Genomic DNA, 27,975 nt, shown 5'->3' with positions numbered 1-27,975 from the left:
CATTATAAATAGTTTTTATTATGAGTTTATATTGTGCTTGATACATGAAATACATTTCATTTAAAATATTTAAAATAAGTCTTGCTTATAAGCAATTTACTCTGATTATTGTTAAAATAATGTCCACATTCAAACCTTTCAACCCCAGCAAACCACTGCACACACTTGGTCAGCAGTGCTTTTCTACAGTAGCAGCGTAAACTTTTTTCAGAATAAGGGAATGATTCTAGGTTATCTGTGGTGAACAGTGATTACCGTTTCTTATGCCACCAGTACTCACCGTGGGTTCTCAGATGTGCCATAGGCACTATGTCTCCTTCCTTCCCTGACTTGAAGAGCCACAGCAATAAATAAAGCTGCAGCATCACACACCATGCCCTAGCTGATCTTCCGGGGTGTGCAGCCTGTCTACCAGTACCCCATCACATGCTTTATCAGAACAGGCCTTGGGCCCTTGGAGAGGAGCCTAATGATCCCACTCACAGGGGCCCTGCTCATCGCCTTCCTCCTCCTCCTCCTCCGAGTCAGCAGACACCCTCTTGATTCTCTGCAGCGCTGCCTTGATGCTCTTCTCCAAGTCGCTGGTGGGTGTACTGCTGGGGCTCGGGCCAGGGGCAGGGTGGACCTTCTTCAGTTTGACCCCCTGCCTTATGGCAGCCAGAATGTGCTCGTTGACTGAGGCTCGGGGAGGGGGCAAAGCGGGCGCCTGCACCTTCTGGGGAGGGGTCCTGCCGTGCCTTAGGGAGGCCAGCACCTCGTCCATCGACCCTGAAATTGAGTAAACAGAGCAAGGAATCATATTCTTTCTCCCCAAAGTGCCAAGATGATTTTGTACTTGTTAAAGGTGTCAAGTCATCCATCAGTTAAGCCATGATTTAAACAGATGGTCATCATCCCATTAGACAAATGCTCTGAGCATCTGCTAGGATATCAGCTATCTGCTAGTATCGGCTCCCTGTTTAAATCCAGGATAGTCTCATCGCTAATATTTTACCTTAACCACTGATTTTCCACTACTTCTTCAAATCCATAGCAACTCCCAGGCATAGCTGAAAGTCACCATACCTCCTGGTTAGCATGGCTGTTTGTGAAGACACAGGTGTTATCACCTTTTCAGGCGACTCTGAAGATAGTTATGATCAGCTGGGGTGTTTTAGTCCAACCCAGTGTGCATCGATAGCTCTGACATTCTATCTCCTCCGTTTCCTTTCCCACTTAAAAATCTCTTGACTGTACCCTGCCGTAATTCTCCAACTTCAGTCTTGGATATTAGTCAGTGATTACTTGTTCTGTGACACTGAAGTGAGCAGGTTTCCACACACAATGAGGCTTAAAGGAAAACCTGAATCAGTGAACCCAGAGCGGGTGGCTCTGGCACGTCTCTGTATATAGCGTGCTTTAATTCCACCTACATTATCCTGAGGTAACTTAATGTGCTCTCTACTTTGGAGGGTGTGAAATGCTGTCAAAACACAAATTAGATCAGAGTTTCAAAGCCTTGGTGAGGAGAAGCTATTTTTCACTCTTGGCACCTTGAGCCCCCTGTGGTGGGTAAAATCTTTTACCACCTGCTGGAAGGGTGTGACTATGGCCACTAATTTAGGAATCTTCAGTGTGAGACTTCAAAGTGAATAGTCATTTCTAGTTCAGAACTGAAAAGCTATGCCATGGCTAACAAAACACCTTGGATCTTAACCTATAACTTGTTATTCCACTTCCCTTCTAGGAGTAATAAGATAGACTTGTACCATCGAGGGCACTTTATGGTGTTAACTCACACTTTCTTATTCTTTCAGTGCAGTGAGGCAGTGTGTGTGTTACGAGTCAGGTCAGGAAACAATGTGTGCACACGTGCTCAGCAGGTAAGTCATATCTGACTCTGCAACTCTATGGACTACAGCCCGCAGTCCATAGGATTTCCCAGGCAAGAATACTGGAGTGGGCTGCCATTTCCTCCTCCAGGGGATCTTCCTGACCCAAGGATTGAATCCGGGTCTCCCGCACTGCAGACGGATTCTTTACCACTGAGCCACCATGGACTCCCAGGTCCGGAAGAAGGCTCCCCCACAAAGACCTGCCATGTCCTATTTCTTGTCCGGGCCCGTGAGCTCTCATTTTCATTTACCACAGTGTTGCAGCAAAGCCCATGGAAATGGGCCATCTGGACTCCACTTAGTAGTGTGGACATTTTCATTTGTACCTGGTTCTAGGTACAGTGAAACCTTAAATTCAGAATGACCAGAATACACATTAACCAGAACCAGTTAGAACTGTTATATAATTCCCATCATCTATCATAGTCCCCTTGTATTTGACCACTTCATTTTAGAAAGATTTCCCACAGTAAGGTTTCTCTGACCACCACTCAGACTACAAGAACAGCCCTCCGTAGTCTAAAATGCCTCCAAGATAATTCCAAACCAGTATTCTGCTTAAGATGTAACAATTTAATTCCATAAAGGACTCAGAGATGCAACAGTGAGCTTAATTCAAAGCGACACTGAAACATATGGCAGAAATCAAACACTGATGTCTTAAGAACCTGAGATAGGGACTTCCCTAGTGGTCCAGTGGCTATGACTCTTGAGCTCCCAATGCAGGGGGCCCAGGTTCAAACCCTGGTCAGGGAACTAGATCCCACATGGTACAACTAAGAGTTTGTATGCTACAACTAAAAAGATGCCACGTACTGCAACTCAGTCCTGGCTCGGCCAAATAAATTTAAAAAAAGAGAACCTGAGATAGGTTGATTCTTGAACAGCCTCAGAGATCCCAAGTCATGTGACCATTAATTGTATAGAGATCTTTCTTCGATTTAGGCTCAGATTTAGGCTCTAATTTTGCAATAAAAGAGTGACAAGGTAACACATACTAGAATATTTTAAGATTGTAGAGCGTTATGAAAAAGATTTTGATTTGAAGATGATGACTGCTAAAGCTGGAACCCTTTAACCACTTAACAACCCCCAGTGAGTGGGGACAGTTGGGAAGATTACCTGGGCCACTAAAACTGTCTGTGGGACCACGTGGGCTCTCAGTGGGTGATTCACACACTAGTGGAAGTGGCTGATCATCTTTCACTGAAGTCTCAAAGCGTAAATTCCGATGATGTGCAGGTTGAGAAGAAAAGGGCTGAGCAGGAAGGGGCAGCGGTGGTGGAGGGGGAGGAGGCGGCGGGGGAGGCGGAGGGGGTGGTGACGGCAGCAGTGACAGTTCTTCACCTGACGTGGAATGTGTTTGGTCACCAGCTGAAACAAAAGTCAGGACAGGGCTATCTCCAGCACAGTCTTCACGCTCAGGGGTTTTCACAGTACTGACTTCAGACAAGGGAGCGCTTCTGGTTTTCCTAGAGGATGGACGGAGCACAGCTGTCATCTGAGAAGTCGGCAGGGGTGTCTGCTTGGGTAGTCCATTCCGCAGGTCTGAAGTCACAGGTTGTGAGCGAGAGCTCTTTAGGACAGGCTGGCCTGGACATCTCTGAAAATGAAAAACCACTCTGACAAACTGGCTATGATCACAAACCATCAAAATGCTAAAGTTTTCTATAAAGGAAACCCAAAGAGTTTCTTTGTGTGGATCATTCTAATTCACGAAGCAGCTGCTTCTCACTTTGCACAGGCACCCTTACTACTGAATCTATATATTGAGGAACAAGCGTTTATATACTTTCATATAATACTTTTCTCTGTAATAAAGATATGGAAGGATACATACAGGTAAAAACACTCACCATATTTTTAGTCTGATAGATCAGAAAACAATTACAAACAAAAGAAAGTTGAAAAAATTATGGTGAGTTTAAAGTATCAGGCAGCCATGAAAAATCATAAATAGTACAAAGTCTGTGTAACATCTTTTAAAAAAAATGCAGATGATATGGTGTGCAGTGTATAACCATGTGAAAAAACAGATCTATGAAAAATACCAGCAGTGTGGACCTCCAAGTGACAGTTAAAACAGGTATTACAGATGTTTCTCTAATGTTTAGACTTAGAGTAAATTTTATAATTTAAAAATATTAATTAAAGAAGTTGTAGTTTCACAGGTATAGTTTGCTAAAGAAAAATCTCACGTTACAAAGAACTAATCTTGAGGGGTGTACACCTCCATGGACCAAAAAAACTGCAACTTTTGCCGATTTAAGGTCAACTCGTTCCAGTTTGTTGATGGATTCTTTCACCTTCATACCATGTAAATGTGAAAATCAGGGCTCTGACTAGTTCAGGGTCGTGGAGCTGGACTTGGATCCCTTGAATCCCCTCCTGCACAGTGACTCTGCTGTGCTAATCAGTACCCTCTGGAATATGGATGAGCTTTGAAAACATTATGCTGAGAGACCACTCACCATAAAGGACCACTTATATGAAATGTCTACCGTAGGCAAATCCATAGAGACAGAAAGCAGATTAATAGTTGCCCAGACCCAGGGAGGTAGCAGGGAATGATGGCTACTGGATATGAGATTTCTTTGGGGAACAGTAAAGATGTTCCAGACTGATTGTAGTGATGGTTGCACAACTCTGTGAATATAGTAAACCTTTAAATGGAAGAACTGTATAGTGTGCACCTACATGAATAAAGCTGCTTTAAAAAAAGATAATGAGAACGAATGTAAATGCCTAGCACAGTGCCTGCTATACAGCGGGGTCAGAGTTAGAAAGTATATCAGGGACTTCCCTGGTGGTCCTGTGGTTAAGAATCCACCTTCCAATGCAGGGAACGTGGATTTGATCCCTCGTCTAGGAACTAAGATCCCACATGCCTAGGGCAACTAAGCCCACACATGGCAACTAGAGAAGTCGACTCACCACAGCAAAGACACAGTGCAGTCAGAAAAAAAGAAAGAAGACAAGATGAAGCTGTAAAATATGGTGTATTCACTCTGGTGGCCCCTGTTTTTCTTGTCGGTATTGCACCATGCATCTTCAGTACCTCATCCCAGAGTTCTGTCTGGGAGTGGGTTGTTTTTCCTTTGGGGTCATTATGAGGATATACGACAAGAACAGGTTTACGCTTTATAGTCAACAAGTTTAATGTTACTTTAAGTAACATTATTATATATATCTATTTACTTTTTAAAAAATGTATTCACTTTTGAAGAAAAAATTTTATTGGAGTATAGTTGCTTTACAATGCTGTGTTAGTTTCTGCTACACTGCAAAGTGAATTGGCTTTACGTATACATACATCCCCTCTTTTTGGATTTCCTTCCCATTTTGGTTCCCACAGAGCACTCAGAAGAGTTCATTGTGCTATACGGTACTTTCTCACGAGTTTTCTATTTTATATATAGTATCAATAGTGTATGTATGTCAGTCCCGATCTCCCAGTTCTTCCCACACCCCCTTGGTATCCACGTTTGTTCTCTCTGTCTCTTAAACCTGTTCACTTTTAACAGGTCACTTAACTATACTTATGTCACAGTGTTTCCTCGGCCAAATTTTAAAAGCCTTCTTTATTATAAATGAGGAAAAAGCCAGCTAGAGCTGAGGGCCATTTAACTATTTTTGGTTTTCCCTGCCAGTTAACAGCAGGGTGAGTGGCAAGGTCAAAAACATCTTGATATTTCTAATACTTTTGTTTTTTATTTATAGACTATAAATCATGGCATTTGGGGAACATTTTAGGTCCCAAATCATCTGTCCCTAATGCTTTGTATTTTTCTCCTAGGGCGGGTGATCTTCATTATTTTTCCAGAAGACATAGGAGAAGCGAGGATTTATAGAACTCACCTCTTTAAATGCTCTTAATCGTTGGAGGGTTTTTTGGCGTTCTTGGTTTATCCATTCTCTTTTCTTTTGCTCCTCCTCTTTTTTCTTGTCTCTTTTCTATATTTAGACAAACACATATCTGTAAGCTTCCCAAAAGTCTTGAGAGACTGTAACCTGACATTCTTGCCACCTCCCCACCCACTGCCATGTCTGTACCCCCGTCTCCACCCCAGCTTCAGGGCCACAATGCACCATGCCCTCAGGATCCAGCTGACCAGGCAGTGGGGCTCCACTCTGCACAAGCTGAAGCCCATGGGTCACATAATGCAAACATAAAACATTTTTCTTCGACCACTCACCCTCTGAACACTGTGATGCTGATGAAAATATTTTATTCTTTCTTCAGCCTGTTGTAATCTGAGTCGATGATTTTCTTTGCATTGATCCTAGGGGAATAATGTAATTTCACTGATCTGTTTTTTTAACCTGGTTATAAATTGAAAACTGAATGGCTTTTACTATTACCATGGGGTAGCATAAAAGGTTAAAAGAAAAAAGCACTGCATTTGGGTTGCAGCATAAGGCATTTATTAATAGGAGTTACGGTATGATTCAGTACGTCTGCCTCCTCCTCAGTCACGTGACATGGGCCGATTGGCTGCTTACAGAAATCCCTTGTTCCTGGTCAGAAGATCATGGCTGGGATGCATGTACTTTGAGAGATGAAAAAGCAAGTCCTCCAACCAAGTAGAAATGAGATATACAGGCAGCCCCACATCCTTAAGTGGGAAGAGTCCTAAGGATCTGTTTCAGCACAATTGTTATAAACACATTTCCCCCTAATGTTCTAAATATTTCCAAGCATACCTATATAACACATCCAGTCTACTTTCCAAATATACCTATATAACACATCCAAACTACAATATCTGAAAAATTATATTAAAAACTATATCATATAGGAATTCCCTGGTGGTCCAGTGGTTAAGATTCTGCTTGCCAACACAAGGGACACAAGTTCAATCCCTGGTCCGGGAAGATCCCACATGCCACAGGGCCACTAAGCCGAACACCACAGCTACTGTGCCTGTGCTCTAGAGTCTATGCTCCACAACAAGAGAAGCCACCACAGTGAGAAGCCCCCATTCCCCACAACTAGGGAAACCCCGCTCAGCAATGAAGACTCAGTGCAACCAAAAAACAGGTAAATAACTTTAAAAAAAAACTATATCTCAAAATAAATAAATAAAACTGTATCTCAAGTATGCTTACCCTCTCTTAGTATGTTACCTTTTTATGTAATCACAGTTTTTAAAAATTAAGAAAAAAATCACTCACCAATTAATTATAAGGACTGAAATAAGCCAAATATTGTCTGACTGACATTTTATAATCAATTTAAAATAAAATTAATTTTATCATTTATTGTAGCTTCTTAGAAGTTTCTACCTATTGTGATTTTTAAAAATGCCTATGCAAGAATATACAATGGAGAAAAGACAATCTCTTTAACAAGTGGTGCTGGGAAAACTGGTCAACCACTTGTAAAAGGATGAAACTAGAACACTTTCTGACACCATACACAAAAATAAACTCAAAATGGATTAAAGATCTAAATGTAAGACCAGAAACTATAAAACTCCTAGAGGAAAACATAGGCAAAACACTCTCCAACGTAAACCACAGCAGGATCCTCTATGACGCACCTCCCAGAATATTGGAAATTAAAGCAAAAATAAACAAATGAGACCTAATTAAAAGCTTCTGCACAACAAAGGAAACTATAAGCAAGGTGAAAAGACAGCCTTCAGAATAGGAGAAAGTAATAGCAAATGAAGCAACAAAGAATTAATCTCAAAAATATACAAGCAACTCCTGCAGCTCAATTCCAGAAAAATAAAAGATCCATTCAAAAAGTGGGCCAAAGAACTAAACAAACATTTCTCCAAAGAAGACATAGAGATGGCTAACCAACACATGAAAAGATGCTCAAGATCACTCATTATCAGAGAAATGCAAATCAAAACAACGAGGTACCATTACATGCCAGTCAGAATGGCTGCTATCCAAAAGTCTACAAGCAATAAATGCTGGAGAGGGTGTGGAGAAAAGGGAACCCTCTTACACTGTTGGTGGGAATGCAAACTAGTACAGCCACTATGGAGAACAGCATGGAGATTCCTTAAAAAACTGGAAATAGAACTGCCATATGACCCAGCAATCCCGCTGCTGAGCATACACACAGAGGAAACCAAAATTGAAAGAGACACGTGTACCCCAATGTTCATCGCAGCACTGTTTATAATTGCCAGGACATGGAAGCAACCTAGATGCCCATCAGCAGATGAATGGATAAGGAAGCTGTGGTACATATACACCATGGAATATTACTCAGCCATTAAAAAGAATTCATTTGAACCAGTCCTAATGAGATGGATGAAGCTGGAGCCCATTATACAGAGTGAAGTAAGCCAGAAAGATAAAGAACATTACAGCATACTAACACATATATATGGAATTTAGAAAGATGGTAACGATAACCCTATATGCAAAACAGAAAAAGAGACACAGAAATACAGAACAGACTTTTGAACTCTGTGGGAGAATGTGAGGGTGGGATATTTCAAAAGAACAGCATGTATACTATCTATGGTGAAACAGATCACCAGCCCAGGTGGGATGCATGAGACAAGTGCTCCGGCCTGGTGCACTGGGAAGACCCAGAGGAATCGGGTGGAGAGGGAGGAGGGAGGGAGGATCGGGCTTGGGAATACATGTAAATCCATGGCTGATTCATATCAATGTATGACAAAACCCACTGGGAAAAAAAAAAAATAAAAAAATAAAAAAAAAGACAGAAAGAAAAACACCAATACAGTATTCTAACGCATATATATGGAATTTAGAAAGATGGTAACGATAACCCTGTAGGCGAGACAGCAAGAGAGACACAGATGTATAGAACAGTCTTTTGGACTCTGTGGGAGACAGTGAGGGCAGGATGCTATGGAAGAATGGCGCTGAAACATGAAAATTATCATATGTGAAACGGATCGCCAGTCCAGGTTCGATGCATGATACAGGATGCTCGGGGCTGGTGCACTGGGATGACCCAGAGGGATGGGGTGGGGAGGGAGGTGGGAGGGGGATTCAGGATGGGGAACACATGTACACCCATGGCGGATTCAAGTCAATGTATGGCAAAGCCAATACAATCTTGTAAAGTAAAATTAATTAATTAATTTTTAAAAAAAGAATAGAAAGAAATCTATTATTTGAAGTTTCTTTCATGATGAAAAAAAAAAAAAAGAATACTGGAGTGGGCAGCCTATCCCTTCTCCAGCAGATCTTCCCCATTCAGGAATTGAACTGGAGTCTCCTGCATTGCAGGCAGATTCTTTACCAACTGAGCTATAGTGTATATTGTCAATCCCAATCTCCCAACTCATCTTCCCCTTCCCTCCCTCTGTGTCTGCACATCCATTTTCTATGTCTGCGTATCTATAAAAATGAATAAATAAAATAAGCTGTGTGTTAAAAAATAAATAAAAATGCCTATGTATGTCATAGACATTAAATCAACAGTTGTTGAAAGACTTAATTAAAATCCAAAGATGGTTAAATCCAAAAGGAAAAAAGAATCTTTTTAAGAAAAAAAAAAACAAAACTGTAGTGTATTTTAATTGTAGCCACTGATATCTACATAAACACACATAAAATGAATCATTTATAAAAGCCTTATTTTTGAACCTATCTTTTGTAAAAGAAGAAATCCCCTGAAGCCGTAAGACAAGAAGGCCGCCCGGCGCTCCCACCTTTCTGTTCCTGAGACGGGCTCTCCTGGCACAGATGCTGCCCCGCTTTGACTCCAGCTGCTGGCACTGCCGGCTGAGCACCCCCACCTCCAGCTGCTTCCCTTCCTGTAGCCCCATTACACCATCCATGACCGTAAGTTCCTCTGGACTTTCACATGGGTCGTAGTAGATCACTTCATCCTGTTTATCTAGAAGCATATTAATGATTTTTAAAAACATGTTTTATTAAAAATAATGCACACTTTTTTCTTTTGGCTGCACTGGGTATTCATCGCTGCACAGGCTTTTTCTAGTTGCAGAGAGTGGGGGCTACTCTCTAGTTGCAGTGCATGGGCTTCTCATTGCAGCGGTTTCTCTTGTTGCAGAGCACAGGTTCTAGGGCACTCGGGCTCAGCAGTTGTGGTGCACAGATTTAGTTGCTCCATGGCATCTTCTCACATCAGGGATCGAACCCGTGTCTCCTGCATTGGCAGGTGGATTTTTTACCACTGAGCCACCAGAGAAGCCCATGAATACTTTTTTTAATGTAAGGATAGTTAAAGGTTCTTACCATTAACAGGTTTATATATGTGTCTGTGTACACACACACACACACACACACACACACACACACACGCAACTTACATAGTTACATGTATCAATAAAGATAATTCTTAGAGAAACTTTTCCATGTGATAGAAATACAATTTTAATGGCAACACAGTATTCTCGAATTTAAGTACTCTCTGTTCTTAGAATGTCCCAATGTTCCATTATTATCATTTCCACTGTGATGAACATCTTTGAATATAAATCTTTGTATACATTTTTTATTACTTCCTTAGCAGATGAATATTTAAGGCTCCTGATCACTGTCGTCAAATCACCCTCCTCGAGAAAGGCAACATATGTTCTACCAGCAGTATGTCATTAAGGTGCCTTAGTGATATTTAATCTTAATTACATATTGATTTTTAAAAAATACATGCTGATTGTAACAAACTCAAGTCCTAAAGAAGTACATAAAAATAGAAAGTAAAATTTTCCTCTTTCCTCACCAACTCTTTGTCCTTTTATTTCCAGAGGAAAATATGAATAGTTTGGCATGCATCCATCCAGATTAACCTTTTTCTAATAGAGCTTCTTCCTAAATATGTAAAGTGCTTATAACGTGAAGCTAAAGTTTTTTGAATACCTAGGATTCAATTAAATGTTCAGGATCTATATGAAGAAAATAACTAAACTTGGAGGAACTTTAGGGAAAAAAACAGACTTGAGTAAATGGAGAGACATACCATGTTCTTGGATGGGAAGATTCAAAATTGAAAAGACGATAATTCTTCCCAAATTAATCTCTAATGTTAACTGCAATTCCAATAAAAATTCCGAGTTTTTTGGGTTTTTTGTTTTGAGCTTGTCAAAATGATTCTAAAGTTCATCTGGAAGAATAAAGGAGTGAGAAGGAGTAAGAAAATTTTTGGAAAAGTAGATTAATGAGGGAAGGACTTGCTTTACATAATAATAGGAATAGCATGGTACCAGCTATGAGGAGCCACTCACAAATCAGTGAAAGAAAATAACAGTTCATAAATAGATCAAAACAAGTATGATAATCCTGGATATGGGACAGGTGACAAGTCAAAGCAACAGGGGAAATGTTTTTAAAACCAGTGAGTGGGACTGCTAGGAATTTGGAGGGGAAAGTAGATTGCTACCCCACATCAAAATAAACTTCATCTGGATTAAAGAGCCAAATGTTTTTAAAAGCAAAATCATAAAAATACTAAAAACACAAGTAAATACCGGTGTAATTTTGGGATAAAGGAATTACAACACCAAAGCAGAAAGACTGAGAGAGGTGACATCATAAAGATTAAATATTCCGAAAAAGCAAATGACAAAGCAATGACTTGCAACATATGACAGATAATAACATCTCTAATACAAAAAGGGAACATTCCAAAGAAAAATGGGCAAAGACCATGAATAGGCAGTAAATAAAAACAAATGACCAGTAAACATACAAAATTGTGTTCAGCATCACTTGTAAATGAAATAAATGAAAATTAAAAGATGCCATTTTCTTTCCCATCACATAGGCAAAGAATTTAAATGAATAAGTACAGGGAAACATTTTCATCATCAGCTGATAGGAGCATCATTAACTAGAATGAAATTTAGAAATTAGAAAATAATAGTGGTATGGAAAAATGTATATCAAATGATTGTTATAGTGTTGTTTTAACAATTAGGTGTCAAAATGTAAAACGTACATTGTCCTTGACCTGATTCCGTCTTTAGAAATTTATTCCACGGAAATAATCTGTCCTATACACAAAGACATATGTAAATGAAGGTTCTTCACTACATTGTTCACAACAGTGAAAAGCAGGATATCCTAGTATATCTATTTAATGGAATACTATGCAGCCATTAAAATTTTTGATGGTTTTATAACTTTTTGAAACGGAAAGATGACTATTATATATTAAATGAAAAAGAGGTTACTGAACAGAATATACAGTTTTGGTTTAAGAAAATGATAGATATTTCTAAACATTAGCATACAAAAAAGCTACAAAACTACAGAGTCTACAAAGTATCTCTAGATAATGGAACTGGAGTAATAATATTTTCCCTTTGTTTTGCTGTGTGTTTACCAATGAACATATTATTTCAGTAACAAAAATACTGAAGGGAAACTTTATTAGAAAATTTCAATATACAATATACAAGAAATAATTGATATTTCCTTGAATGTGTAATTTAAACATACCAAGATATACACTGAAATATAAATTTTACCTTTTATAAGTCTTTTAATGGAGTCCAACTGTGTAACAAGCAGTATTTCTTCATATTTTAATATCTCAAATTTAACCTCGTATAATTCTAATTGAACTTCATAATATTGTAATTCTAAGTCATCTACAATGTTTATTTTTTTTTCTTGTTCTGGAAGATCTTCCATCTTGTTTTCATGAAAAAGATAAGAGCAAGTTAAAATAATTAGGACATTAAAAGCAAACTTTACAAGCATCTGAGTTATTTTCTATTCCATGAAAGTGTTAGTTGCTCAACTGTGTTCAACAATTTGGGATCCCATGGACTGTAGCCTGTGAGGCTCCTTGTCCCTGGGATTCTCCAGACAAGAATACTGGAGTGGGTTGCCATTCCCTCCCCGCTCAATATCAAATATGAAAAAAGCAAAGAGAGAAGAGACACTTTCCCATTTCACTTAATGGGATAAAAATGCCTTCTTCAGCGTTAATCACAAATACTTTACCTCATCTCTGAAACATATGAAAATATTTAGGTTTTGAGAAAATAAATGGCAATGAAGTATTCACAGATGTTTCTGCCTTAAAGTCATAATGTTATAGGAAATGAAATTGACTATGCTCCTAAGACAAAGCACCTCTTTGATTATTCTAAAATTGTGCTGAAAACATGGCTTGACTGATTTTCAAGTATATTAGCTACTTTGGTTCTGAGGTCAATGTGATCATCAAGTGACTGCAACAGTATAATATTTAAAAAACATCTTAACTGAAACTTCACGGCCAAACTCCCAGTCTCTAAATTCTGAAAAGACCCTGATGCTGGGAAAGATTGAGGGCAGGAAGAGGAGTGGGTGACAGAGGATGAGACGGTTGGTTGGCATCACCAACTTCAATGGACATGAGTTTAAGCAAACTCCAGGAGATGATGAAGGATAGGGAAGCCTGGTGTGCTGCAGTCCATGGGGTTGCAAAGAGTTGGAACGACTTAGTGACTGAGCAACAACAACAGAAGATGGTACTGGGGACTTCCCTTGTGGTCCAGTGGCAAAGACGCTCTGCTTCCAATGCAGAGAGCCTGCATTCGATCCCTGCTCAGGGAACTAGATCCCACATGCCACAGCTAAGAGTTCCCATGTTGCAAATAAAGATCCTACATGCCGTAAGGAAAATCCGTGATCCCGTGAGCCACAACTAAGACCCAGTACAACCCAATAAATAAATAAAATGGTGAAACTTACAAAAAAATTTTTAAATAAAAAAAATTTTTTTAAGATAAAAAAGATGGTGTTGGAACAAGTGAGCAAGGATGCTACATAAAATAAAAGTATATTTGTAAAACAAAGCTTCAGTTATGTTTGTTTCACCTTGTCCCGAATTTCAGCTCTTCTGTGATTTAAACACAGCTCTTTGGCTCTCATGAATTGTAGAGTCTCCCGGGCTAACATCAGCTTGAGTTTTTCCAACCTGGGAGTTGCTGTGGCCCAGGCAGCCTGGCCAAATCTCTTCTCATCCTGAGCCATCTGTTTCTTCATTCCTGTTGGATTGTAATTAATAAAATAAAACAAGTACAACTCATAATAAAAAAGAAACTTTTTAAAAAAGGAAAAATTCATCCTGAACAAATTCTATTTATTGCCTTCCGTGTTACCTGCAAAACATCCCTTTTAAAAGAAAACTTGTATTTTAGTGACTTTTTATTGTCACAAAAATAATACATGGTTATTTAGTATAAAATTTTAGATAACTTCATTTAAAAAAAGAAAATCATGAATCTCACTTACAGCAATTGCTTCTTACATCTTGGTGCAAGTATTTCTAGACTGTTTCTGTGTCTAACTAGACAAACAGGAAGATACAGTTTGACGAAAACAAACCACCAACCCCCCTCCCCCCACCCAGGATATCATTCTGCTTTATATCTTGTTTATTTCACTTACTGTATCACAGAATTCTTGCTATTCATAAAAATTGTTATAGAGAATCATGCTTAATAGCTACATGGTATTCCACTTTATGAACGTACTATAATTCCACAAACTGATAGATAATAAGTTGTTGCTATTTGTGGCTACTATCAACAATGACTGAAGATTAGACAAAAGTACCTCACCCAGGGACTTCCCTACCAGTCCAGTGGTTAAGACTCTGCACTTCCACCTCAGGGGGCGCCCATTCAATCCCTGGTCAGGGAACTAAGAGCCCACATGCCATGTGATGTGGCGAAAAAAAAAACAATAAACAAAAAGTACTTCACCCAGCCTACAGGACCACATGGTCTCGTCCCTGCCTGTCTTGCCAGCATTCTCACACCACATTCTCTGTACAGGCAGACCACAGAGGTAGTTCAGGTTCAGTTCCAAACCAACACAGTAAAGTGAATACCACAATAAAGCAAGTCAGATTTTCTTGTTTTCCACTGCATACAAAAGTTATGTACTATGGTCTATTAAGTGTGCAGGAGCTTTATGTCTTTAAATAAATGTACATACCTTAATTTAAAAATACTTTATTACTAAAAAGTGCTATCCATAATCTGAGCTTTGAGTTGTAACCTTTTTGGCATAGTAACATCAAATATCATTCATCATAGATCACCATAACAAAATGTCAAAGTTTGAAATATTGGGAAAATTACCAAAATGTGACTGACAGAGACACAAAGTGGGGCAAATGCTGTTGGAAAAACACTACTTGCTATTCTTAAAATTTATTTATTTTTATCTTTTGACTGCACCACATGGCATGTGAGTCTTAGTTCCCCAACCAGGAATCGAACCTGCACACCCCCCCTGCATTGGCAGCACAGAATCTTAACCATTGGAGCACCAGGGAGGTCTCAGCACTTGCTATTTTATAATAGACTTGCTCAATGTGGGGCTGTCACAAACCTTCAATCTGTAAAAATCATACTATCTGTGAAGTACGGTAAGGTATAGAGCCATGAAATGAGCAATGAGATGAGGTGTGTCTCTGCTGTGCTCCAGCCCATGGCTTCCTCATACTTGTCAAGCTCCCTCATACCAGAGGGCCTTCGTAAATGCTACTCCTGCCTGGAACAGCCTCCCATCAATTTTCTGTTCTCCACTTCCATTTACCCTTCAGATAGGAGGGCAAATACCACTTCTGAGAGGCACTATGAGACTCGTTTTTCTCTCCTAGGCTCTCAGCGCCCCATGTTTCTCTTCCTCATATGGCTTCTTGCCGCCACTGCCATTTTCCATATGCCTGAATGAATATATAATTAAGATTTCTCTTCCCTCATCTGACTTTACAGTGTCTATGCTTATCCTTATAGTGAATCCCCAGTACCTAGAAAATACAGAATCTGGTGCTTAAGAGGCACTCAAGTGTTTTCTGAGTACAATGAAAATTACATGTATCTTAGTATAGCATTTTAAAATTATTACCTGCTAATGCTTCTACCGTTTTTTCAAAGTAATTCACTGTAATATCTTGAATAGAGACTATAGCTTCTTCAGCCTGTCTGGTCCATTCTTGGGCTTCCTTCTGCAGGGCAACTATCCTTTTAGGACCCAGATCATCCTCATCCAAGGACTTCTACAGAAAGAAGGGAAAGTTGTATCACTAATCGAGAAGAGTCATGTAGAATCATTAGAAAATCGAAAGGAAACTGGTCATGTGGATTATTTAAACTACTTTTATTACTACTACTTAGTCAATTAAATTTCATTCATTCATCAATTCCTTACTGAGTATAAGTAAGGCTCTAAGTGCAGCATCCTCTGGAAGACAAAGGGATATTCTGGAGCATAAAGGAAAAAATACCCTACTTTACTTTGTACTACTCGAATAACTTTTTCTAGAAGGGAATACTGTCAAGCTGTGTTTCTCTGTTAATAATAACACATATTGTTTGCAGACCTTCCCTGGTGGTCCAGTGGCTCACCTGCCAATCCCAGGGACACTGGTTTTATCCCTGGTCTGAGAAGATCCCACATGCTGTGGGGCAACTAAGCCTGTGCATCACAACTACCTAGCCCATGCTCTGGAGCCCACAAGCCACAAGGGAAGGCCACACGCCACAACTGGAGAGTAGCCCCCTGCTCACCTCAACTAGAGAAAGTCCGTGCGTGGCCCGGCACAGCCAAAAATAAATAAATACATTTTTTAAATGTCTTCATCTTTAAATCAATTTAAAAAATAAATTCGATGTACCTACAATATTATTGAAACACAGGGTGAACCCAAAGTGGAAACACAGATTGAATCATAAATGCAACTAAAGAAACAGTATGTCATAAACAGTAAATCTGATAAAGTAAAAACATAAAACGTACCAAAATAGCAAGCTTACATGAAGCTGCAAATTCTCGCATGTCCCTGAATGGCTGCAGTAAATACTGGAAGAACATGGTTGTCGCAGTAACTAATTCCTGGTACACTTCATCTTCCTCTCGATACACATTCATTAATGCTACCATGGTGTTGGCTTTTTCATGCCCTTGAAGCAACTAGAAGGCAAAATGTAAATAAAGTTCAAGTATGGACAGTATGAGATCACACCAAACCAACAGAGTTAAAGAAACCTGAATGTTCGAGACATTAACACATCAATTTAAAATACTGATTAAACATGAAAATGCTATTGTCCTCCAACCAAAATGCCCAGTAAGAATGGTTAAATAACTCATGGTACATCCATAGTAGAAATATTATTACTGTAATCATTCATTCAGCACTGTGCTTTTGCCCAGTTCAGTAATCTGGGCACTTTTATAATAATAAATGGGAGATAGAGGAGGATGTAGAGTCGAAAATTTATGTCCTAAGTATGTAGTACATATACTAAGGACTCAGAGAAAAGGACCTGAAAGAGGATATTTTTCCATCACTTTTTTGACCATAAAGGTATTCTGAGAATGCATTCCTTTTTTAAAACTGCTAGGGACTTCCCTGGTGGTCCAGTGGTTAAGACTGCGTTTCCACTGCAGGCAGCATAGGTTCCATCTCTGGTCAGGGAACTAAGACCCTACATGCCATGTGATGCGATCAAAACAAACAAACAAACTCAAGGACACAGAGATGATTCCAAGTACTCCTCCAGCATGTTGACTCTCTCAATTCCCCCAGGTTAGTATTCCCACCAATTCCCCAGCAGAGTAGACTCATTCACAGCATCACAAATGGGGCTCTAGCCTCTGAAGAATGCTTCTGAGGCAGGGCAAGAAATAAATTGAGCCCTTATAATCTAGAAAAACTCATTTGGTAAGAAACTACCGCCCAGGAGAAGAGAAATAAAATCAAGTAATAATATAAACTCCCCACCCCCACCCCTAGGTCAGTACATCCTTAAATTCTTCTATGTCCTTCCCTCCAGTTAAGGATAAAGTGATCTATGTTCAGTAGTCATTTTATCCAGGTGATAACAGTAGGATTACCCGCCCTGCCCCCCCAAAAAGCAAAAGTTTCCCTCAAGAAAATGAAAACACGTGAAAAAGTAAACTTAAGACAACTTAAGACTTCAAAACATTCCGTTTCACTTTCTATATTCTAGCAATGTTAGTAATTGGTCTAATTCTAGAATCAATTGCTTTCCTGTTGAAATATGAGCTGAGTACTAAAATTATTACATGCACTTCCATGGATGCAGTGTATTTAAGCCCTCACCCACCCACATGTTCCAGGTAAACAGGTGAACTATACCAGTGTCAACAGCTAACTTAACAGTATGAACTATACTAGTGCCATAATACCTCTGAATGAACTCAAACTTGGACAAAGTGTATATACTTTTACAATAGTAACATATGCTAGTTTAGGGGAAAACCACGTCTCTCTGAGAAACCAGGTGTCTGAAAAATAAAAGTGATTCAATGGTAAAGCTGAAGATCAAAGGTTAACTAGCCTGAAACTGCCCTGTGGTTTCTTCATATTATCAAGTGGAATAAAGCTATAAGAAGTGGGTGTATAAAAAGCTCATTCTAATTTAGCTTGAGAGAATATAATTAAGATTTTGGAATGTGGCTAAATTTTTCTTACACCTCCCCTTCTTCAAATGAATGCAGAGAAAAATCATTCTGATTAAGAACGACCTAAAGTGAGAAAGGGCTTTCCTGGTGGTGCGGTGGTAAAGAATCCGTCTGCAATGCAGGAGACGCGGGTTCGATCCCTGGGTGGGGAAGAACCCCTGGAAGAAGGAAATAACAAGCCACTCCAGTATTCTTGCCTGGGAAATGCCACGGACAGAGGAGCCTGGTGGGCTACAGTAAATGGGGTCAGACACGACTTAGCAACTAAAACAACAAATAGAAGGGGCAAGCGAGAGGCATGTCGGGGTGTAGCATAGAGAACTCAGTCTTGACTTAAGGACAGTCAATTCGTTGTGGATATATGAGCCATGTTTTCCTCTTAAACCCTTTTTTAAATCCCCTTCAGTTCTGTAAACTTAGCGCTCAAAAAATGAATCGTTCAATCGCTCTAACAACCTCTTTCAAGCTTAAAACTGCTTTCCTATTGCTGCTGTTCCAAACTGATGAATACAGCTCATATTCTATCGGCTTTCCACTGGACCAAGTCTGTTTTGTTTTGTTGGCCCGACTGCGCACACGGGGTCTTGGAAGCCAGTGCCCCCTCGCAGTGCAAAACGGGGAGTCCTTTCCTTGGACCACCAAGGAAATCGCCTCACCAAGTCTTTCTTACCTCAAAAGCCTGGGTCCCAGAAGCCCCTTCATCCTCTAACACATCTTGTCTCCTTTATGGGTCTTCCCCTCATACGCGGAACCTGCCTTTGGTTACATTCAGTCCTCGTTATCACTTCCTACACTCATGGGATGTTTCTAGTTCCTCTTTCAGTATTCTCTGGCATTTCCGGTCATAACAGCCTGCTCCGCCAACATCTCCAGGGGAAAGGTTTAAGAGCCTACTTTGGCTCTGAACTGCGAATAAACTCTAACTCAGTCCTCTCGCCAGGCCCCGTGCGGGTTCCGCGGGAAGTCCCCTCGCTGCTGCCCGACAGGTGAGGCACCTGCGAGGCTGCGCGCCCCTTCCGCGCATCACGCAGATAACGAGAAGCCCCCACTCTCGCGCTCGTCCCTCCCCAGGCAAAGGAGCACGGAAAGGACCTGCGTGGGCCCGGCGGGCGCGTACCTGGCGCAGCCGCGCGCTCGCCTCGTCGCGCCGTGCGCGCAGGGCTCGCTCCCGGAATTCTCGCGTGCTCTCGCAGTCGGCCGCGCAGCCCTGGCCGGGGAAGAGCGCGTCGCGAACCGCCGCGCCGCCGCAGCCGTCGGCCGCCTGGCCGAGGTAGCGTTCCAGCTGCCCGCACAGCTCCTGCAGCGCCGCCTCGCTCGGGCCCGCGGGCGCCGGCCACACCAGCGTCCACAGGCCGAGCCCCAGGCCCCAGGCCCCGGCGCCGCCCGCGTCTAGCTCCGGCGGCAACCGCGGGAAGCAGCGCTCGAGCGGCGGCCACAGCGCCGCCAGTTGCCGATGCGCGCCGCGGAGCCCGGCGGCCGAGAGCAGGCCCGCCCAACTGGGCGGGGGCGCGGCGACCTCGGACGCGAGTTCGGGCCCCTGCTGGCTCCCTTTGCGCCGCCGCCGCCGCTGCGCCGTGCGGTCGTGACAAGTCACGGCGAACTTGCCCTCCACATCATTCCAGGCCACCAGGAAGCGCAGCTGGTGCCGCTCGGGCTCGGCGAAGAGGTCCTCACGGATCGGCACCCAGCCCTCCAAGCTGTCGGGCTGCTCGTCCCCCATGGCCGCCGGCGGTCAGCGCCCGGAGGGCTCGGCTCGCCGGAGCCTGGTCTCGCACCAGCAGCCGCTGGACAGTCCGGACCGCGTCATTTTTCGCTGAACTGGAATCGGCGTCAGCACCCCCACCACCGCCACCCTCGGCACTTTTGATTGGCTGTCTGCTGCCTGGGAGGCTTCCAACAACGCTTCCGCGATTGGTTGGATGATAGATGGGAGGGTTCGCGACAACCAATGAAATGGTCAGGAGGTCGCCGCTCGTAATCAATCAATGTCGCAACCTCGTCCGGATCCTGGGATTACCACTCTTGCCTCACCTTTTCCACCTATATACACATTGGCAAGGAAAAAATATTTGTTAAACGAACTAATTGTTGTCTTAGCCTCCTACACTAAACTGTGAGCCTCTTGAGAACGGAAACCCGGTTGACTGGGTCTTCTATCATCAGGGCCCTAGTGAATGCATCGTTCCTGAGCTCAAGAACGTTGAGGTAAAACATTGAACTTAGTAGTTACTTGTTGAGGGCATAATGCCAGACACTAGGTAGAAGCCACAAGTTTGTTGGTATCAATTCAGCAAGCTTTTATGGAATGTATAATGTTTGGGGAGGCTGGGCACGAAGGGGGCATGCCCCCCAAAAAGAAAAAAGATATCTCCATTTTCAAAGCCTTCTGGCTCCCAACCAACGTGTTTAAATACAATCCATGTTCTAACTTGTCATTTTAGAGATAAGGAAACTGAGATCCAGAAAAGAAACTTTTCTTAAGATACCCAGACACTCCGGCAATTCAGATACTTCAGACCACCTGGCTACTGAAGACCTGTTTAAGGAGATGGGGTGATGTACTTTCAGGTGGGGATGGAGTGTGGGTTGGAGCTGAACCTGTTCATACAACAAGGAATAAGGCAGCACTGGTCTCTACCTAGGAAATGTACAGTGTAGACAGAAATACAGTACATGTCAGCTCCCATCCTGAGAGAGCTGCTAGGGTGGTAGTGGTGTTGGAGGACAGAGAGGGAGGAACAAGAAGCTCAGGGAGCAGGGAAGAAGCCCTTCATCTAAACAAGGTTTGTGAAAGTTTGATTCAGGAACCAGTGAAGGGATTGTTGAAGTTTTTGACCTAGGAAAACCTGGAATCAGATTTCCGACAATGATCCCTCCCCCCAGCAAAGAAAAACAGGGCCAGGCTGAAACTATGGTTAGGGCATCTGCCAGCCTGAAGACAATCCCAAGGCAGATGATCTAGCCCCAAGGCAACTAGGAGACTCTAGGAAAGTAGCTTGAAGGTAAAATTGCCTCTATCTGAAAGTCCTTCCCTTTAATACCAAAGAAAGTTGGGGCCCTGGGTCTCGGATTCCTAACAGCTGCTCTGGTTGTCATTTGGAGAATTTTGAACATTACTTTGGCCCCCTGATTAGAAGAGCTGACTCATTTCCCCCTGATGCTGGGAAAGATTGAAGGCAGGAGAAGGGGACAACAGAGGATGAGATAATTGAATGGTATCATCAATTCAATGGACATGAGTTTGAGTAAGCTCTGGGAGTGGTGATGGACAGGGAACCATGGTATGCTGCAGTCTATGGGGTCGCAAAGAGTTGGACATGACTGAGTGACTGAACTGAACTGAACTAGTCTGTTTTAATATCTTTTTGTATATTCTTTTTAAAAATAATTAATTTACTTGTTGGCAGTGCTGAGTCTTAATTGCTGAGCGGGCTTTTTCTCTAGTTGCAGTGAGCAGGGGCTACTCTCTAGTTGCGGCACCCGGTTTTTCACTGTGGTGGCTTCTCTGGTGGCAGAGGACTGGCTCTAGGGCATGCAGCCTCCAGTAGTTGCATCACATGGGCTCAGTAGTTGCAGCTTTCAGGCTCTGGAGCACAGACTCAATAGTTTCGGTGCATGGGTTTAGTGGCTCTGTGGCAAGTGTGATCTTCCCGGATCAAGGACCAAACCTATGTCTCCTGTATTGGCACATGAATTCTTGACCACTGAGCCACCAGGGAAGCCCCTGTATATTCTTTATAGAATGTCTTTTAACTGTATTTTTTATATTATTTTATCATTTCTATTAGTCTTTCTAATTATTTGCTTTTTCAAAATGAAATTAGCAGGCTTTCTATAATTTTTATTTCATGTGAGGGGAATAAGTGTATATATTCTTAGAAAAAATATGGATAAGTATACATCAAACCTAATAATTGTTGTTACCAGGATGTATGACTGGTTTACATTCACTTTATGGTTTGATTCTTTTGTAGTATTTGCTTTTTTCTAAGTCAAACACCATATACTATTTAAAACAGGAAATAAAGACTTTTTAAACATAGCACATGGGAAATATAATTATTATAAAATGGACACATCAGAGATAAAAAGATGAAAGTAATATAACTCAGAAGACATAAACCTTGCTTTCACTTTGTGTGTGTGTATATATACTTATTCAGTTCAGTCACTCAGTCATGTCCACCTCTTTGCAAACCCATGGACTGCAGCACACCAGGCTTCCCTGTCCATCACCAAATCCCGGAGTCTGTCATCGAGTCAGTAATGCCGTCCAACCATCTCATCTTCTGTTGTCCCCTTCTCCTCCTGCCTTCAATCTTTCCCAGCATCAGGGTCTTTTCCAATAAGTCAGTTCTTTGCATCAGGTGGTTTTATACTATAATAATATTTTGCATACTCTTTTTTAATTAATTTTTTTAATTGAAGGATAATTGCTTTACAGAATTTTGTGGTTTTCTGTCATACATCAACAAGAATCAGCCGTATGTCCCTAATATTTTGCATAGTCTTTCTACTTTCTACTCTTTGTACAAATATATTGTGGGCATTTCCCACATTTAAAAAATAGGTATCTACAGCATTATTTTAATACTTGCCAATACTCAGTTGACATTATTGTGATTTATTTAAATGATTCTATTTTGGTAGAAATAGATTAACTTCCACTTTCTGCCAATGGAGATAATGCTGTGATGAACCTTCTTGTACATGCATCTTTGCATAATTTATTTTTTCAAGTTTTTTGCTTTTGATGTTTTATTTGCTTCCAATATTTTTGCCATATAGATACTTGGCAGTAACAATGTTTTTTAAAATAAAATTTTGATTAAGGTTTCAAAAAGCAATAGATGTCAAATTCTAAGATCAAATCACCACGTGCAGACTTATAAATGAAATGGTCCAGAACCCTGCACCAATGGGAAAAAATAAAAAGGGATCAGAGTGAAGAAGAGAGGGTGTCTGGGAGGGAGACTAGTGGAGCAATTTTTCTGGAGAGAGCTGTGGTTGGACTGGCGGGGGAAGGGTCAGTATTGGAAATCCTACCCTCTACCCCTAAGCCCCGTGAGGAGTTTGCTGTATTTCCTGCAGGTGGGCCAACGGTGGCCGGAGGAGAGAAGACTGGCTGCTCTGGTGGCTGAGCTGGTGGAGTGGCTGCATTGGAAGAGTCTGCATCCCAGAGTTTGCCAGGACCAAGGATGGAGCCTGCATCCCAAGATCCAGATGTGGGCCAGCTGGACCACCGAGCCAGCAAGGAGGTCCCTGGATCCTGCCTGAGAGAACCAGCTGCATGGGTGAGTAGACCTCATTTGAGGAATCTTAGAGGTGGCCCCCCAGAGCCTGGAGGAGGAGTGCAAGGGACCCCCTGAAATAGAGGGGTTCTCAGCCTAGCAGTGGGAACTCCAGCCAAAAGCATCATGAGGAACCCCAGAGATGTAGGAAAGCTCAGAGAGATCTGAGTGTCTGCCCCAGAGAAGAAGAAGCTAGCACCCACCCTCTGTGGCATTAGCTCAGATAAGCACCTCCTGCCCCTGGCAAACAAACCAGCAGCTTTGGGAGGCGGTGCAGGGAGAAAAGGCAGATTTCTAGCTGCAGAGGCCTCAGCTGGGGAGCAGAGGAGATTTTGATGCTGGCCAAACTAATTTTGTGCATTGTTCTAGGTGTTAAGTCACCTTAGTCATGTCCTACTCTTTGCAACCTTGTGGACTGTAGCCCACCAGGCTTCTCCGTCCATGGGATTTTCCAGGCAAGAATACTTCAGGGGGTTGCCATTCCTTCCTCTAGGGGATCTTCCCAACCCAGGGACTGAACTCACGACTCTTACATCTCCTGCATCTGCATTGGCAGGCAGGTGCTTTACCACTAGTGCCACCTGAAAAGTCCAAACTAAGTTTGACATTTTAATTAACATTTTGGACTGTACCTTCCATTACTGAATGGAGACTATGCCTTCAAATGACCCTAGGACTGTGTGTTACCTAAGAGGGAGCAGGAAGTCCTCGGTGTGCTGGATTTTTATCCTGAGAGGAGAATATATGAGTAAATGTTCAAGGAATTGTGGGAGGAAAAAATTAAGTTGTGTTTGATTACCTTCGGAGTTGTGCTTATTGAAAAGGCTCTGGGTAAAGCCCCTCAGGCCAGGTGGATGCCTGGGGGCTCCCAGAAGTCCTCCTCCTCTTTGTGGCCTGCAGTCAGCCTCCTGCCCTTGCTCTGACAGCCCTCCACCCTCTATACATGACTAGACATCTTAATCCCCTCCATGGAGGCACCAGACTACAGTCCCCACGGTAATGGAAGTAATTCAGGGGACAGCATGTAACTTCTGCTGGTGACACTTGAGCGGTCAGCAGTGGGCAGGTCTATATTTGGGCTTTCACTCATGGCAGGCCTGTTGCTATTTGCAGCCGGAGCCAGCTCATGTTACCATCACCTTTACCACTTGTAGAACTGTGGCTAAAACGGGCAGGAGCGGCCTGCTGGGCACGCAGAGGTCACCAGGAGGGAAAGCCTGCTGAACACGAACGCAGTTTCTAGCAGTTACCCACAGCCTCCAAGATAAAAGAAGACTTTATGGATCCTTAAATTAGCAGGCAAGTTTTTGTGTAGTCATTCTTCTAATGCAAAATGTTTACTAGAAACCCAGTAACTTAGCGCCACAGTGTCTTCCTTTAGGTGGGAAGAGATGTCATCTTAAATTGCAGATGTGTGTACATTGCAGTAAACAATGTGAACGTTTCCTGTGCCTTCTTACAGCAAGGATTCAAGCATGTGGCCTCAGTACAGGGCGTGAAAGCCTCAGAAACAGATAGAGAGAAGCTAGTGGTTCTTGCAATGTGTACTTAGGGTATTTTTAGTGCAGGGGTCCATTTGTCAGAACAGTTTGGAACCTTGAATGTTGATACTATTTGGCTATGGTATCAGGTTGATAAATACCTTTTATTTTAATCTGCATGTGTATGCTGCCAAACCATAATTTTAAGCTTTGATTCAAATACTGAAAAACAGCATCATAATCACTTTTTACTTGTTATGCATCCCCCTCCTCCCTTATAAAGTTTTCAGGTGTAGGCTGTGCAGATTTGAACCATCTTGCAAAACTGTACCACTGGGCACTTCCCTGATGGTCCAATGGTTAAGCCTCGGTGCTCCCAATGCAGGGAGGGGTACAGGGGACACAGGTTGAATCCCTGCTTGGGGAACTAAGATCCCACCTACCACACTGCCAGAATAAATTAAAAAAAAAAAAAAAAGAAACCACTGTACAGCTAACACTTTAAAGCGGGTTTCTTTAGCCTTGACTCAGAAATTGCCAGGAGATACACGGGTGAGCTTCTCAAATTGTACACAAAACTATATCTGTGGCCTTATCAACTACTCCTGGGGTAAGAATTCACAGCTTTCAGTGGATTCTCAGGGATATCCATGACCCATAAAAAGTTAAAAGACTTGTTTTTATCAGGAATTTTTCTATTTAAAGTGTAGGAACACACCTATGTAAGACTTAGGCAAAAGTCTCTTTTTTTAACTGCAGATCAATTGCATAGACTGGAAGCTACCCAACTAATGTATTTTTTTTTAACATTTATTTAATTTATTTATTTGTTTGGCTGTGCCAGGTCTTAGCTGTGGCATGTGGGATCTAGTACCCCAACAAGAGATCTAACCTGGGCCCCCTGCATTGGGAGTTCAGAGTCTTAGCCACTAGACCACCATGGAAATCCCTAATATATTTTTTATAAATTATGATTTATTGCTGTATTTCTCTGAGCCTTGGTTTTACACTTATCAAATAACAATTTAGTGTTACTATTCCTCTCTCCCCCAGTTCTGAATATTTTGTTAGGAAATGGAAAGAGTCTAGATATTAACGGGAAAAGTGAATGTAACTGTGGGGTGTGTCACAATATTTCTCCTGTTGCTGCCAAGCTCCCAAACTAGTTTGTGTTTGTTCATTCAAAGGATGAAAGTTGGTGTGGAAGAACTCCTTCTTATTCTTTTTTTTTTTTAAATCATTGCTGTATTTCCCATCTAGTACTTTTATTTATTTATTTGGTTCTTTTAAAAAAGTTTTTAATTGGAGGATAATTGCTTTGTATATATATGTCCCTTTTCTCCTGAGCCTCCCTCCCACCCATCCCCATCCCACCCCGCTAGGTCCTCACAGAGCCCCAAGCTGAGCTCCTTATGTTATACAGCAGCTTCCCATTAGCTATCTATTTTACACACAGTAATGTATATATGTCAATGCTAATCTCCAGATTTCATCCCATGCTCTTCTTCCCCCCATGTTCACAAGTCCATTCTCTATGTCTTCATCTCTATTCCTGCCCTGCAAATAATTTCATCAGTACCATTTTTCTAGACTCCATATATATGTGTTACTATATGGTATTTGTCTTTCTCTTTCTGACCTACTTCACTCTGTATAAGAGACTCTAGGTTCATCCACCTCAGTTCAGCTGACTGAAATTCTTTCCCTTTCGTGGCTGCCTAATTTTCCATTGTGTGTGTGTGTATTTCTTTACACATTCCTCCATTGATGGACATGTCTTAACTGTTGTGAATAAAGCTACAATGAACCTGAGGGCAGGTATCTCTTCAAGATTATGACTTCATTTCCTTCAGATCCATACACGGAAATGGGATTGCTGGATTGTATGATAGTTTTATTTTTAATTTTTTGAGGAGCCTCCATACTGTTTTTCATAGTGTTTTTCATGTTTTTCATAGTTTTTCATAGTTTTCTACACTCAGACCAACAGTGGACAAGAATTCCCTGTTTTCCACATCCTTATCCACACTTCAGTTCACTCACTCAGTGGTGTCCGACCCATGGACTGCAGCGTGCCAGGCTTCCCTGTCCATCACCAACTCCCAAAGCTCACTCAAACTACTGTCCATCGAGTCGGTGATGCCGTCCAACCATCTCATCCTCTGTTGTCCCCTTCTCCTCCCGCCTTCAATCTTTCCCAGCATCAGGGTCTTTTCCAGTGAGTCAGTTCTTCGCATCAGGTGGCCAAAGTATTGGAGCTTCAGCTTCAGTCCTTCCAATGAATATTCAGGACTGATTTCCTTAGGATTGACTGGTTTGATCTCCTTGCATTCCAAGGAACTCTCTAGAGTCTTCTCCAGCACCATAGCTCAAAAGCATCAATCTTTGGTGCTCAACTTTCTTTATGGTCCAACTCTCACATCCATACATGACTACTGGAAAAACCATAGCTTTGACTAGATGGACCTTTGTTGGCAAAGTAATGTCTCTGCTTTCTAATATGCTGTCTAGATTGGTCATGGCTTTTCTTCCAAGAAGCAAGCACCTTTTAATTTCATGGCTGCAGTCACCATCTGCAGTGATTCTGGAGCCCCAAAAAGTAAAGTCTGTCACTGTTTCCATTGTTTCCCAATCTATTTGCCATGAAATGATGGGACCAGATGCCATGATCTTAGTTTTCTGAATGTTGAGCTTTAAGCCAACTTTTTCACTCCCCTCTTTCACTTTCATCAAGAGGCTCTTTAGTTCTTTGCTTTCTGCCATAAGGGTGGTGTCATCTGCATATCTGAGGTTATTGATATTTCTCCTGGCAATCTTGATTCCAGCTTGTGCTTCATGCAGCCCAGCATTTCACATGATATACTCTGCATATAAGTTAAATAAGCAGGGTGACAATACACAGCCTTGACATACTCCTTTCCTGAT

At 41.7% G+C, this 27,975-nt stretch overlaps 2 protein-coding genes across 5 annotated transcripts in view; one reads left to right on the top strand and one right to left on the bottom strand.

Moving 5' to 3' along the window:
- WHAMM (WASP homolog associated with actin, golgi membranes and microtubules) lies at positions 1-20,124 on the bottom strand. 2 transcript variants are annotated; one of them, XM_061158813.1, is made up of 10 exons: positions 19,396-20,124; positions 16,587-16,760; positions 15,696-15,846; positions 13,653-13,822; positions 12,311-12,476; positions 9,527-9,714; positions 6,071-6,157; positions 5,733-5,828; positions 2,997-3,477; positions 1-768 (listed from the first exon to the last, which is right to left on the bottom strand). In XM_061158813.1, exons 1-10 carry the CDS (start codon positions 19,996-19,998, stop codon positions 467-469), a joined length of 2,418 nt encoding a protein of 805 aa, XP_061014796.1. In that variant the 5' UTR covers positions 19,999-20,124; the 3' UTR covers positions 1-466. The 2 variants fall into 2 exon arrangements, with proteins under 2 accessions (XP_061014796.1, XP_061014797.1); XM_061158814.1 differs by having other exon boundaries at positions 3,222-3,477.
- A 225-nt stretch (positions 20,125-20,349) lies between these two features.
- Positions 20,350-27,975, top strand: part of FSD2 (fibronectin type III and SPRY domain containing 2) — a 40,101-nt gene continuing 32,475 nt past the window's right edge. Inside the window, exons 1-4 of one of the 3 annotated variants that reach the window (XM_061158817.1) lie at positions 20,350-20,483; positions 20,720-20,846; positions 23,370-23,572; positions 24,724-24,868. The gene's annotated coding sequence lies outside the window, so the exon portion shown is untranslated. Of the gene's footprint in view, positions 20,484-20,719; positions 20,847-23,369; positions 23,573-24,682; positions 24,869-27,975 lie in introns of all 3 variants that reach the window. The other 2 variants (XM_061158815.1, XM_061158816.1) reach the window with 2 other exon arrangements.

Source organism: Dama dama, chromosome 13 (assembly GCF_033118175.1).
Source record: "Dama dama isolate Ldn47 chromosome 13, ASM3311817v1, whole genome shotgun sequence".
NCBI lineage: Eukaryota > Metazoa > Chordata > Mammalia > Artiodactyla > Cervidae > Dama > Dama dama.
Note: the sequence above shows the minus strand (reverse complement) of the source record. Positions and strands in the feature narration are given on the sequence as shown.

Coding starts and splice junctions, on each gene's coding strand:
- WHAMM (XM_061158813.1), bottom strand. CDS start 19,998: ATGGGGGACGAGCAGCCCGACAGCTTGGAGGGCTGGGTGCCGATCCGT. Junction 13,823..15,695: donor AACGGTAGAAGCATTAGCAG/GTAATAATTTTA, acceptor ACAATCCAACAG/GAATGAAGAAACAGATGGCT. Junction 3,478..5,732: donor GATTAAGAGCATTTAAAGAG/GTGAGTTCTATA, acceptor TTTCATTTTCAG/AGATGTCCAGGCCAGCCTGT.